General features: G+C 52.4%; 1 protein-coding gene across 1 annotated transcript; it reads right to left on the reverse strand.

Moving 5' to 3' along the window:
• Positions 1-748: 748 nt before the first annotated feature.
• On the reverse strand, positions 749-13778 carry P152DRAFT_482087 (uncharacterized protein). The gene is made up of 4 exons (XM_033681864.1): positions 13272-13778; positions 1730-13217; positions 1331-1675; positions 749-1279 (listed from the first exon to the last, which is right to left on the reverse strand). Exons 1-4 carry the CDS (start codon positions 13317-13319, stop codon positions 1185-1187), a joined length of 11976 nt encoding a protein of 3991 aa, XP_033534234.1. The 5' UTR covers positions 13320-13778; the 3' UTR covers positions 749-1184.
• Positions 13779-13900: the final 122 nt, after the last annotated feature.

The raw sequence follows: 13900 nt of genomic DNA on the forward strand, positions 1-13900 counted from the left end.
GGGGGCGGAGCCGCAGAGGGGCTTGCTTCAATCGGATCACAGTGGCCCAAGTGGGTCAGATGAATGGTCCACCGATTTCCAACACTTTTAGCGTCAGTTGTCCTCGACGTCCAAGGCCGGATTCGATATATCGCCGGTAAAATAAGCTTACGGCAGAGGCTAAAGTCCATGGCGTAGTAGTAAATAATGAATTAGTTAACTAGTTAGTGATAACTAACTTAGTTAGTACATACCTTTGTTAGAATGCGGTCATACTTTGATACTAGCAAGACTCACATTCAGGAAGGAAAGTGGAACTGCTTGATTTGAATTCTCACCGCGATTCTCCGGACGACATTACAACCATAAGCCCGAGTGCTGTCTTGGACACCGGTCCGAGCCTAAGCTTGGATACTGCCTGTCCGCCTTTGGTAGGAAGAGTCGGATGAAATTAGTTGCAGCGAGAAGCGTTGTAAACGGGTAACTGGTAAGATCCAGCCAATCACTAACTGTCAAATAATGGCCATGCAGCATGCCTTGCATGGTGCGTCTTATGATTAGTGATTGGTTCCGTAATTCCTGCCTACGTTGATTGGGTTATCCTCGACTTCAATGGCGAAGCTTGCATGAAGGATGGAAAGCTTGTAAGATGGTAGACCATAGAATTATGCAACCTGGTGGCTGCCCAAGCACGCCAAGCCATCGACGTTGATTGGATTACATCACGTGGAAAAGGTAATTCGCTGCAATTAAAGACAACGAAACATGAACCTGAAGCACTCGATTATCTGATGTAGTAAAATTATGTACAGTGCAGCCCAGATCCCATAGTTTTTGCCATCTAGCCGCTGCCGAGACTGCCTTTGCCCATGTCCCCAACGGTCCAGCCCATCGAGAACGCCCAGTGGAGCCAATCTGCACTTCGCCTCCACCGCTTGTATCTCGAGTGTAGGCGTGGTAGGCATGGCGGCGGAAATCTCAAACCAAAGCGCATAATAAGGTAAAGCATACATTCCGAAACGAAAAAAAGGGCAACTCGTGTCGAACCGCTAGCACCGAACGAGAACTTCCCATCCGTGCGGCTGCTAGTCATGCCGCTTCCGTCATCCGTGTCGTAGGCCCATGAGAAAGCATGCAGACCCCAAGCGCCGGGCAATGCTAAAGGTATTCGGGTTTCAATTTGAGAAAAGAGCAAGAGCTCAAATTTACGCAAGGGCAAAATACTCGTTGCCAGCAGTCATTGCCGTGTAGAGCTGGTGACGGAGGGTTTCGTAAGAGTCATATTCCGGCAAATCGAGCTCTGAAAAATGTGTTAGTTGCAGTAGATACATTTGGGATGCACGAGACTTACGGTTGAAGCAAGTGTGTGAGCTGGGCAATCTATCGGTGTTCCCGTAGTCACGGTGAATGGTAAACTTGGAGAATCCATTCATGCCCTCAAGCTCCTTGAAGCCGTTGAGAGGCACTTTGCTGGTGCCCGTAACGAACTGGAGAAGCTTAGCTCGTTCTTCCTTGTCGAAGGATCGGACGGCTCGCCAGAACCACTGGATCTGAGGGGAAGTAGGAGTGTAGTTCTGGTACGAGCTATTGTTCTTCCAGTCGTCGACATCAATGTCCGGAAGACCGGAGATCAACAGCTCGAGTTCCTGCTCATTGAAAATGGAGATGAGCTCTGCGGGGACAATTTCATGGAATCCTAATCAATCATTAGTCATGAGCTGGTAGATGGGTAGGGGTTGATGGAACTCACCCTTCAGGAAGTGCTCCAATTGCTCAGTCACAGCACCCGTCAATCGATTTTCCACCACCAGACGGACATACTCGTGCTTGTTCGCCTCTGTAACCGGGATATTGCGGCCGTTCTCCTTCAAGTCATGAACCTTGGTCTCTCCGAACACCTCACTTTGAACGCTGAACGTCTCCGTGATGATGTCGGTGATGTCATTCTCAAGCATCCAGAGCAACGACTTGTAATAGTCCAGATCCAGAGATTCCATGTCCTTGACGTTGACTGCCTTGCCTAGCATGCGCTTGTAGACCGCCCTGCTAAAGTGGCAGTCAAGTACACGGCCTTCGTATAGGGCTTTGCCGATGATGCGGCCAATGAACTTGAAGTACATCAAATGCTCGGGATTGATCATGCTGTGCGCATTTGGGTGGAACGTCGTCCGGTCAGACGCCACAGGATTAAACAGCGCGTAGTCGGGGTTGAACATCTGCTTGGACAGAACCTGGAACCATTCTCGGGTAACGCCGCCTGCGTCAACACCCTCTTCGCCATGGAAACGAATGTTGAGCTTGCCATATTTCATTTCGTCTCCGGATTTGAAATATAGCGACTTAAACGAATCCAAGAAGACCTGGTCTCTACGGACCTGGAGTTGCAAGGTCGAGTGAGGGTGTCGGGCGTCTGTACGACGGTGCAGCTCACGGCTAAAGAAGTTCCGCTTGTTGTCAAATTCAAGCACCTTGGAATTCTTGACCATCAATGAGAACGATCCGCTCATGAGCTTGGGGTTTTGTCGTACAAGATCGTTCAAGATCTTGCGATGCTCCTCCGTGAAAGTGAAGAACAAATTCTCCATTCCAGCGGCTTCCGGTTGGGGGCTTGACACTGCGAACTCCTTCGACACCTGTCGGTTGAGAGGCGCATCTTTCAAGGTAGTGTTTTTGCAAACAACCATCAAGACCTCAATGAGGGGTTGCAGGACTGCAGCAACGTTGAACATGTCGCCACGGACGCGAATGGATGTCAAGCACTCGCTGAGCTTTGTCCAGAGCGGACCAAAGGTTGAATTGTCGTAGATCGATGCCAGAATGTGTTCCTTTTGCTGAGAGTTGAGTTCGGCCGCTGTGGAATTGGATGGCTTGTCTGGCGTTTCCGCACGCTTGGGGTCGAACAAGTAATCTAGCGCAAGGAAGATGCGAAGAAGTTTCGCTTGGTCGGAGGTCGCCGGGGAGAATTTGGCTAACGCAACACCCTGAAGGTCGGTACCAGATTTGGCATTCTCGATCTTAACCAGCAACTCCTCGAGATCCTGAAGTATGACGATCCCAAGGTCATGAGCATGACGGACAAGTTCCTGTCCAAAGACTTCTTTCGCGTCAGGTATAGCTGAGAGATTGGTGATCAGTGCAAGAGTGTCTCTGAACGCCTTTGGACCACATTCTCGCGTCGCGAAGATGTTGACGACAAGACGAAGGTTGGCTTCTGGAACTTCAGGTGGGGAAAAGGTTTTCGTCTTCTTTTCCTTCTCCGCTTCTTTCTCTTCGGGCTTGTCTTCTGGCTTTTCTTCTGGCGTAGATGTGGACGCAGCTCCCTGTTCGGCGGTGGTCTCAGCTGGCTGTTGTCCGTCATTGGTTGCAGCTTCGGCTCCAGCAGCAGTCTGGTCATTGGCAGTCATCACCACATCAGAATCTCCTGCCGCAGGGGCGGTCTCGGTTTCGGTTTGTCCGCTGGTCTGAGCTTCTTCTCCTTCATCTGGCTTCTCTTGCTGAGCTGCCTCCTTTTCCTTCCTGAGGAGATGATTCAGGGGGTTGGTGATAATCTGGAGCAAAGAAGCGAGCTGTTCCATCACCTGCGAACTGTCCATGATGACCTTGCGATCCAAGAGGCTCAAGAGTGCGTTGAGTGGGAACTTGATGGCCTTGACCTCTTTCCCCTTGCCCTTCTTGGGTGTACGATGACGGATCCCACCGCTGGTCTCGTGTTCGGTGAGGAAAAACAATGCCATGCTTGAATTGGAACCACTTGTGAGGTATGACAGGGTCCCCAAGCATTGCTGAACAACAGTCAATGGAGAAAGATCATTCCCATTTGGAAGTTGTCCAGTTAAGGTACGCCTCAAAGGATGAGGTGACTTGGGACCGGCAGCGCCCTGTTTAGCCCGGAGGGACAGCTGAGCGAAGCTCCTCTCCACCGCTCCAATATCCGTACTGCCATCCTGGAGGATCGAAAGGAGAATGCTGATGACTTCCGCACGATTTTGCTTGTTCATACAAATGTCTCGCAGGATGTCGTTCAAGCTCTGCCGCGCGCTCCCTTGCATTGGGACAAACATCAGCCGAAGCAATCCCGCGACGCCGGATTTGTCCAACATCTGAGGATATGGACGGGGTTTTGGCTTGGCCTGTGGCTCATCTCGACCAGTAGGTAATTGCAAGGCCGCACGGGTGCGACTGAGTCGTGGGAAATCGTTGTATTGGTTGAGTCGGCGTTCTCCGTTAAGCAATCGGGCCTCTTCAGCGATATGAGCCGGCAGTTGGGCAATGGTGGCATCGTCTTGTTCCATCAAGAGCACTTGGCGGAACTGGGGATCAAGTGTAGCCAGGAAACTGCTTGTGTCCATCTCCTCAGCACCAGGCGCGGCAGGACCACCTTCAGTAGCTCTACGGCGACGTTCCTCTTCCTGCTCACGACGTCGTCGGTCCTGTGCCTCCTGCTCCAGGATCTCTTGTCGGATCCCAGGTGGAAGAGCTTCAAGGAATTCTCGGCTGATACTGCTAGGCTCTTCACCCTGGGCAACTGCCTGAGATCGTTGCGATGCGACGTGTGTCATGATGGCTTCCTCGCGGAATTCCTCGGGAAGGGCTTCAAGGTATTCTCGATCAATCCCCATGCCGGTGATATCGAATTCGCGGCCACGAAGATTGATGGTAACGCGAGGCTGATCGTCCGCCGCCGCTGCCTGGTCCACACCGGAAGGTTCGGTCGCCTCCATGTCCTCCATTTCCTGATCAGACTCTTCCGCTTCGTCTTCATCCTCGTGTTCCTCTTCGTGCTGGGCAGCTTCTTCAGCACGTGCTCGTTCTTCGGCCTCTCGCTGAGCCGCTTCTGCGGCCTCTCGCTCTTCCTGCTCTTTCTTTTCCTTAGCCTCGCGTTCTTTCTTCTCGGCTTCCTCTTTAGCCAATCGCGCGGCTTCTTCCTCCGCCCTCTTCCGGGCCTTCTCAGCCTCGATCCGTTGGGCTTTGATAGCAGGAGGAACCATCAAGCGAAGGATGGAGTTGATCACATTGTTGGCTTTCTCGTTGGAGCTGGTTCCAAACAAGAGTGCGGCTTCTTCCTGCCAACGAACGATCGTAGTACCTGGGACAAAGTAAACTGCTGTGAACGGAGTTGGCTGTTGAGAGGTCGGGTCAGAGCGAGATCCAGAAATCCGGAAGGCTCCCTCCAAGGCGTTTGGCATTCGTTGGCCTGGGAGTCCCGTTCCTGTAATAGAGAAACGGATTGGCCCAGTGCGCCCATGAAGCATCGTGTTCTGTTGGACGGCGGAAAGGATCTGATTGATCAGGGCAAACGGCATCTCGCCACCCATGCCACTAGGCCCGCGGCCTCCAAGTCGCAGGGGGTCGAAGTCGAAAGGGAAGTCGCTCAACAAGTCCACGGCAACGGGATGGGGGATATTGCGCCCTCCAGTCGGGGAGACCGGGCCAGGACGAGCCAGTAGAGGATTGGTTCCATCGGTCGCACCACGATCCGCTCCAGGTCGGTGACTGCGATGCGGAGCGCCGTATATGTTTCGGATAGGATCGCGACCGTGGGAACGGAAATGGTCGAGGCGCATAGGGTCACCATGGTGATGGTGGTGGTGATGTGGGTGGCCGAGACGCATGCCAGCCGGAGGGAATGTACCCCACATGGCGCCGGGGGGAAGATTGGAGTCATCGTCATCGAAATCTGGACGATACACCAGATCATCGTCCTCATCATAGTCGTCTTCCTCGTCTTCCTCGTCACCTTCCATGTCATCCATGTCTTCCTCGTCTAGGTAGTTATCACCACCCATATCGATTCCGATGTCGCCATCGCCACCGAGCTGTTGAAGAAGTTGGACAGGGGGTTGATCTCCTTGCAGCAATGACACGATGTTATCGAGTCCATTTCCGTGGACGCCGTTCTCGCCGTTCTCGTCCTGGAAGTCATGGAAATCGCCATATTCCGCCTCCTCTTCCTCCCAACCCGCGTCGTGGTCGTCGAGGCTACCATTGTCATCGATGAAGTCTTCTTCGATGTGTTCATTTGGACCCTCGTCATCCTCATCATCTTCATCGTCGTCCTCATCGTCCATGTCGTCATCTTCATCCATGTCGTCGTCGTCGTCCGAATCATCGGAACTCATGCCGGCTCCATCATCCATAACAACTTCGACATCGATTGGGCCCTCGCCTGGCATGCCTTCAATGGGACCAACGCCGTCATCTTCGTCATCGCTGACAACATCGTCTTCATCTTCTTGCTCTTCATCGAACTCCATATCGTCAGGGTAGCCGTCATCATAGAGCTCGACGTCTTCATCCATGTCTTCAGCCTCGTCGAACTCATCATGGTTGGGTTCAAGAAAGCCTAATGTCGAGTTGCGGTAGAGATCCGGAGTCTCTTCGCGATCATGGCTCATTTCCGAGACAGAAGAAGACGCGGACGATATCGCATCGTCTTCCATTGACCCTGGGGTGAGTGGGAGTTCCGAGCTCTGGCTGAGCTGGATAGACAGATGAAGCAGGTATTTGAGAGGCTTGAGGATGTACTTGATGGCACGCTTCGCGTTGGGGAAATTCAAGTCGATCTCAGTTGTGGCATTCGTCAAGGTCGCCACAAAGTTCTTCTCGTACATCATCTTCGCCAACTGTTTTGGCGACGATGGGTCTGGAATCACACCAGGCGCGCTCGATCCCTGTGGTGGCCGCACGAGCATTCGATGGAAGAGGTCGCTAAGGCCAAGGAGTCGTGAGTACTTCATCTCAAGAGGGTCCGAAGAACCTTGGGCATCCTTGAAGGCTCTGATAGCATGGTCCAGCACGAACTTCCGAACGAATATCAGGTCAGAGTCGGGTTCTGCTTCATCTTTTGCTTTTCGTGTCGTCCCGGTCTCGCCTGTCTCTGAGCATAGAGCCACGAGGACAGAAACGGCCCATCCCGATGTAGAGGAGTTCTTCTTTGATTCAATATCATTGGGATGAGCGATCGATCCCGTGGGAACTAGGGAATTGAGAAGATAGTTGAGAATGCCCGCTCGCGGTTTTGAGGGAGTGGAATTTTGGGGATCGGACTTCCGCGAGAAGTTGATGAACTCGATCTTGGTCCGGTTGTAGCTGGACAGGAGCTCCGCAAGGCATTGAAGAAGGAAGCAACGGTACATGTAAATCGTGTGATCTTCCGGTTTGAACTTCTGGTCGGTCCGTGGCGGAGTAACATCCGCCGATGCAACCGATGCAGCATCGTCTGAAGTGCCGGTGTCAACAGAGAGGAGTTGAGAATTCGTAGCGGTCTCGTCCCCGGCAGGTCGTTCTTCCTGTTCTGGCTTTTCTTTCTGCTCGGCATCCTTGACATCTTTGTACGCGAGAAGTTCGCAAAGCAGATAGTGAATCACACCATCCGGATGCCCAACAACTGGGGCCTTGATCTCTTGGGACTTCCCTGCAGATGCATCGGGCTTTGCTTGCTCCTTGGGCTCTTCCTTGTTCTCGGAGTTCTCGCCTTCGCCGCTTTCGGTGTTCTCGTCCTTCTTCAGGGTGAGGGAAGACATCCGCGTATCCCACCGCGTGAATCGCAGCTTCTCGGTGGTCACCTCGACAAAAATATCCGGCGATCGGAGTACAAGATGGGACATCTGGCGAACATATGTGGCAACATCGTTCGGTCGCTGCGACCGTGACTCAAAAGCTTGTTGAATCTCGTTTCGCATGATGTTCCGGATGATCTCGTCGTCTTCCACAATGTGGCGCAGAATCAGCATGAAACCATTTTGCAGCTTGTTACTACCCAACCCGTTCAACTGCCGAACCATGAGGAACAAGCTTCGGATATTCTGTTTTTCCCCAAGCTGCTTTGCAAGCTTATGAGTTCTCGTCAGCATGACTAAGGCACGGATCACTGACAGAGCAAGCGTTGCATCTTTGCCAATCTTCGGAAGGATCTTGATGAGCGACTGAAGAAGTTTCTGCTTCTCTTCCAGCGGTAGAAATTGTTCCGGGGGAGAAATTGGAGCAATATCGAAATCCTCGGTATCTTCGCTCGGAGCGGTCCATTTGATTTGGTTGGGTTGAAGGTCGTGGGAAAGCAGCTTCTCCAGGATAAGGAGCACCTGTCCAACCCAAGTCACCGACTCCTCGTCTGCACCAACAGGATAGATTCGGATGAAACCAATAAGGGCCTCGAAGTTGTCCTTGAGATCGGAAAGGGCGGCATTGTAGAACTGTCGGTCTTGAAGCGTAAGAGCCAAGAGATGTGCGCAGGACGCAATCTTCTTTCCTTGAGCACGCCAATCCTCCGGTTTCTCATCATCATCCATCTTCAGCGAAATGAGCGACTGAACCAGAATGGTGCCAATCTCTTGACGCAGCGACGTCTGATCCGCAGCCTTGGATATAGTTGCGTTGATGAGATCTGCCAGTTCGAACGTAAGATCCGGATGCACGTTCAGAACATCAAGAATGCGATCGATCATATTCGTCCGTAGACTTGCACGCAGTTCATCAAGATCATCCACGGTGATGACATCAGGTTGCTTCGCAGCTTCCACCCCCGAGTTTCGACTCTCAGGGGTGGAAGTATCGCGTTCAAGCGGCGGTGGCATAGGAGCCCCGGTAAAGTCGAGCAGTCTCGGAATCTGATCGTCAGTGATAGCCAAGGCGGGCAGCTGGGGTGGCGAGACGTTTGATCCGTGGATGTCGTTGCTATCCAGTACATCCTGCATGATGACCGATGAGCTCAGTGGATTGTCTGCCGCAGGTTCGTTTAGTCGAGACTCTGGCTGCTGGGCATCACCGTTCGCGGGCTGCTGCGCCGGGGAGCGGGTTCGCGTCGGAGTTGTGAGCTCCTCCTGGGGGATTCGGTTCCTGATTGACCTCGGGTCGGTCCTGCGTACCGAACAATATTCCCGAGCGTTCGCATAGTTATCGTTGCATCGGAATAGAGCTTCTCTTGCAAGGTCGGCCCCATAGTCGTTCTCGAGAAGTCTAAGGTTTTCCTGATCTCGAGGGGACCATGTCCTAGGAGTCAACTCTCTCTTCTTTGGAATCTTGTTCGATCGCTCCCATGCGCCATTCTCAGAGTCGCCCTCAAGGACGATCCGCAGGATGTCAAGAATGTATCGAGCGGTCTCCCGAATCTCAAGATTCATGAAATCAGACTCCCATAAACCCATCACCGGCTTTGCTGTCAATGTTCGAAGCTCCACCAAGAACTGGGATGGTGAAAAATAATCTGGTCGTTCGCGGTCGCGGTTGCGCTCCCGTGAGAGCAGTGCCTGACTTTGGGTGGCATCATTGACGTTCTTCGAGTTGATCACCTGCGCATAAAACGCGACGATAGCTTGGATCGCGGCCAAAGAGAGACCGTGGATGAAGTGCGGCCCGTCGACTTTGCCCTCTTCATTATTCCCCTCGGGCACATTGGACCGGGCGTACTCGGCGCAAGATTCGAGGATCGAGCGCAGAACATCAAATCCACCTTGGTTCTTGAACGACTGGATGACGAGGGTAAGGATTTGCGTGGGCGAGCCCGAAGCATCGGTCGCAGATCCCTCAATCATGGCATCCTCTAATGACCGAACGACGGTGATGAAATATTTGAACCTAAACTCCATATCGTCCTGAGAAGTCGGCTTGCTGTACTGGAGCTGAGAGATTGCGCATTGAGCCAGCTTCTCGGCGACCTTGATCGCATTTTGTTTCGGATATGATTCAATTCGCGGTCGAAGCAAGAGAATCTTTCCGAACGCAAGACGTAGAGGTGTGATTACTTGCGAAACGTTGTCAAGAAGGCTCTCAATCAATGGGATGTTCTTGTTGAATGCCGGACCCCGTTTCTTCTCGGGTACAGAATGAATCTCTGGCCGTTCAGGTTGGCCGTTTGTTCCGGTCACTTCGACTTGAGGGTTTTCCGAGCTAGAGCCTGCGGCAGCATTGCTTGGCTCACTGTCCTGACCTGGTATACTATCAGGATCCTTTGGCTTCCTTTCCTTCAGAGTCTCGATGGAGCGCCTCATAAGGATCGTCCATTCCCATTCACAAGCGCTTTGGAGTTTGCCGAGCCCTTCAAGGATCGTGATATACACATCCGTCAGGTTTACTTGATTGGCGATGGTCGATGACGCCCGATGCGTGTAGGTCTTGTTTTGCATCAATGCAGACATCAACGCGGAGCAGAGGACATAGATTGTCTGCAGACGCTTGACGTAAAGGGTACCTTGGTTCAGCGTGAAATCTGCGGGTGCCTTGCCGGAAATGGATGGATAGGCAAAGGTGCTGAAAAACGAGGATGGATCCGCTGAGTCGGTGAAAGGAGCGAGCGATTGCATGACACGCTGGATGCGATTCAGGAGAGGGGGAAGGCCCAAATGTGGTTTCTGTTCCATGATCATCTGCAGGAGGCGGATGACATCGTAAGCTTGATGCGAAATGCTCGGCTGCAGGGGAAATGGTGGCTTCTTGAAGTCATGTTCAAGTCCTGGGTGAGTAGCGAGATCCAGGATATATTCCATGCCGCCGTTGTCGATAAAGTTGGTGCAGATGGTGGAGTTGGAGAAGAAGCCAACCAGGAAGCGAGAGACAACCGAAATTATCTCGGATGCATCAACATTGTCTTTCCGCCCAGCAAACTTCTCGACCTCATCAGATGAGACGGGCTCTTTGGCGCTCTCTGATCCCGCATCGTCCGCATTGGCCATTTCGACATCAATCGAGTCCTGGTCTTGAACAAGATCAAGAGCGTGTCGACCACCAGAGACGACTAGTTTCTGTTCTTCATCCAAGACCCACAGCTTGATGCCCGAGCCCTCGTCGCGTGCTTTCTTCGAACACAATCGCAGCGAATTCTCAAGCATTCGCCGGACCGCGACTAGAGTCATTGTTCGAAGAGAAGGATGATGTCGAACAAGCTCGTCAAATGCATGGCCTAGCTCGCTTGCAACGTCCCGATCGTTCGAGCCCATCGCCTTGACGTGAACGGCGCTCTCGAAGATATCGAAGAATGCATCGAGCGCACCAGACCGCTTGAACAGCTTCATGCCAGCTTCGGTCAGACAGATGGCGCCAAAAGCCTGAGGCACTGCTGTGATTGCTTCCGCGACCGGAAGTATGCCAGTCGCTTCGGTTTTACGGTCACCTGCAGCTCCAGCCGAGACAGCCGATGATTCGACCTCGCCTGTGGATTCTGGGTCGTCACCAATCGGTTGACGAGTCACTGCCTCTAGCAGTTCCTTGCTGAGCCCAGCTTCGGCAATGACAGCGTAGCTGGTTGGTTCGTTATGGATGAAGTTGCTCAGGATCGTGGCCGCACTGCTCCACGCATTTGACCCATAGGTCGAGGCGTTCCGCAGGACGGTGCGCAAGGCGCTCAGAAGCGGAGGTGAGTCGATCAAATTCCGGAGCAGTCGGTCGATGTTGGTGCCGGTATGCGTCATCATGTGGTTGATGAATTTGAAGTTCATCCGAATCGTCTGCTGCTTGAAAAAGGGGATTGAATAGTCGGTAAGAGAAGTTTTGTGGTTCTCTGGAATGCCTTCGCCCCGTTGAGCAGCGTCAAATGCTGTCTCCACTTCAAAGAGCGTCAACTCGGCAATGGCATCCAAACCTTTCGCAGAGGCCCATGTCTGGAACGCATCGCGGACATTGTATATGAACGAGTCCAAGAAGCCCAGGACTCTTGCGTGAAACCGATCGGCTTTTGCCGTCCGAAGCTGCAGCACGTCCACGAGGATCTGAAGCATGCCAGCTTGGACCATATGATCAGCCTGTCTATGTGCAGAAGTTGGAAGAGCGACGAGCAAAGCAAGAAGTGCCTCCCGCCAGTCTTCTTCTTCGTAATCTGGTTCCTCGCCATCCTCCACGGCTAATTGAGCGACCACTTTACGGACCATGTAGAAGAGAACGCCGTGATTCTGGCTGCTCATCAAGGCATTGTTGACCTCGGGGCTCTTCTTTGGCTGCTTCGTCAGTGCTTCCAGGGTCTGGATCGCAATAGTCTGAAGGCGGCGAGAGACGACCTCCTTTCCATCTACCGAGGGCTGCAGTAATTCGCTGGTCTGATAAGCCAACTGTAGCCGGCGTTGCTCATCTGAGTCATTCTGGCCAACCTTCTGCTGGAAGACGGACTCTCCGCAAATGTAGGCAAGATTCGCCACGGCAAGTAGTCGAACACCTATGAGCAATTCTCGAGCTTCATGGCCGGATGATATGGCCTTGGCGATGCGGATCTTGTGGAGCAAGTCGTATTTGTTGGCGGTAGGAAGATTGTCGACATGCTTGGCAACTAGCTCTTCGACCTGTAAAGAGGAGATTTCATCGCGAGAGATCTCTATGGACTGCTGATCAGATCGTTTCCGCTCCTCGTGTTCATTCGCAAAGGCAATTGCTTGTTCGTTGGTGCCACTCTGCCGTGCAGCGATGTTTGAAGCTCGTTGGGCCGTGGGAGAAGCAGAAGGTGATGCCACATCATCTCTGGATCGCCTTCTCTGTTCAGATGACGAATCCGCGTGGGACTTCGACTCTGCATAATAGCTCAAACTAACAGTAGTCCAATCTTGTTGACGCAGTTGTTCCGTGCTATCTGGCCCGACGAAAGCTGACAGATCCGATCCGCTGACCTTGGCTTGCTTCGTCGACGTTCCGGGCACGGGATCGCTAGATTCCTTGCCTTTAAAGCTTAGCAACGAGCTGTGCGCGCTAGTCGGTGTACCGGTAGAAAACGGTGATGCAAGTTTGTGGATATTATCCAAGTTGAACGCAACCAGGTTGTGAAGAGGCGGGACAAGTGAGTTGTTCGCTGACCGCTGTCGTGATGAGAAATATCGCATAGAAAGACGGACGGCGACTTCGAGTGTTCCGGTGAGAATTCGAAGGTCGGTGGTGTTGAGGAGGTTGTTCAGATGGCTGCTGCTGTTATAGATGCTTCGGTTTCCACAGTTTTCAAGCAGCAGCGTTGTGAACCGCAAGATGGTGTGAAGCAGGCGGAAATCGGCATCCTCGGGGATTTCATTGTGCTCTTTTTTATCCGATGCTTCTTCATCTGCCCCACATGAAACTCGATTGCTAAAAGGTTGAGATTGAGGTCCTTTATCCAGGCCATATTCCTTAACACATCGCTCCAAGATCGAGTCGAACTGGTCGAGGGCAGGAATCCAGTGGTAGAGATCGCCTCTCGGGAAAGGCCATAAACCTGGGAATGTGGCGATTTTCGCCGGTATCTGATGGACGGGACACTTTTGGATATCACTGATGAAATTGCTTATGATCGGAGACTGGAGGAGGTTAGCATATAGACACCATACCATGATCGATCACACTTGACATACCAGGGTTGCATCGTGGCGCGCCGTCGACGACTTCTCGATCCTCCCCATGCTCACAACTACCTAGGGAACAAGTCCCCGGAATAGTGTTGATTTTGTCACCAGTCGTGGGTTCGTGGTCCTGACTGATAGCAGGGCTGGAAGCTCCAGGTCGGATTGCTAATCGCGGCGTCGGCGGATGAAAGTAGTCTTTAATGTAAACTCCAAGATCTGGAGATGGCAAATATCACAATGAAGCCTCCTCCGTGTTCTAAGATCGTGTGAACGGACTCAGGTAATAGCTGGAGAAGGGGAAATGTGAAGGGGATGGCGAATATCGGAAACCGTTCAGAAGGTGGGTCGGGAGACGTCGAGATGGTGAAGGGCGAAGGTGCAGGCAACTTCCTTCATCAAATCGTGCTCAAAGTTTTCTGAAGATGGTGTCCAGGTCAGATTGGAGAAAAGGTTAGATGGAGGAGTGCGGAGAAAGGTTTGTGGGAGGAGTTTGTGTTGATAATTGTGTGAACGGGGTGGAAGTGAAATCATCACCTCTGCAAGGCTTCAAAGCTGCCGCCGCAATTGATTGAATGATGGAATACTGAGACGCTCGGGCCATCGGAACCTGAGCGGACGGGTCGTACCTGAGTTAAACC

This window comes from Eremomyces bilateralis (assembly GCF_010015585.1).
Source record: "Eremomyces bilateralis CBS 781.70 unplaced genomic scaffold P152scaffold_9, whole genome shotgun sequence".
Taxonomy (NCBI): Eukaryota; Fungi; Ascomycota; class Dothideomycetes; order Eremomycetales; family Eremomycetaceae; genus Eremomyces; species Eremomyces bilateralis.

Bases quoted from the DNA above. Each gene is read 5' to 3' on its own strand.
- P152DRAFT_482087 (XM_033681864.1), bottom strand. From the start codon at position 13,319: ATGGGGAGGATCGAGAAGTCGTCGACGGCGCGCCACGATGCAACCCTG. The intron at 13,218-13,271 runs GTATGTCAAGTG...AACCTCCTCCAG, and splicing joins CGCGCCACGATGCAACCCTG to TCTCCGATCATAAGCAATTT. The intron at 1,676-1,729 runs GTGAGTTCCATC...ATGATTGATTAG, and splicing joins ATTGGAGCACTTCCTGAAGG to GATTCCATGAAATTGTCCCC.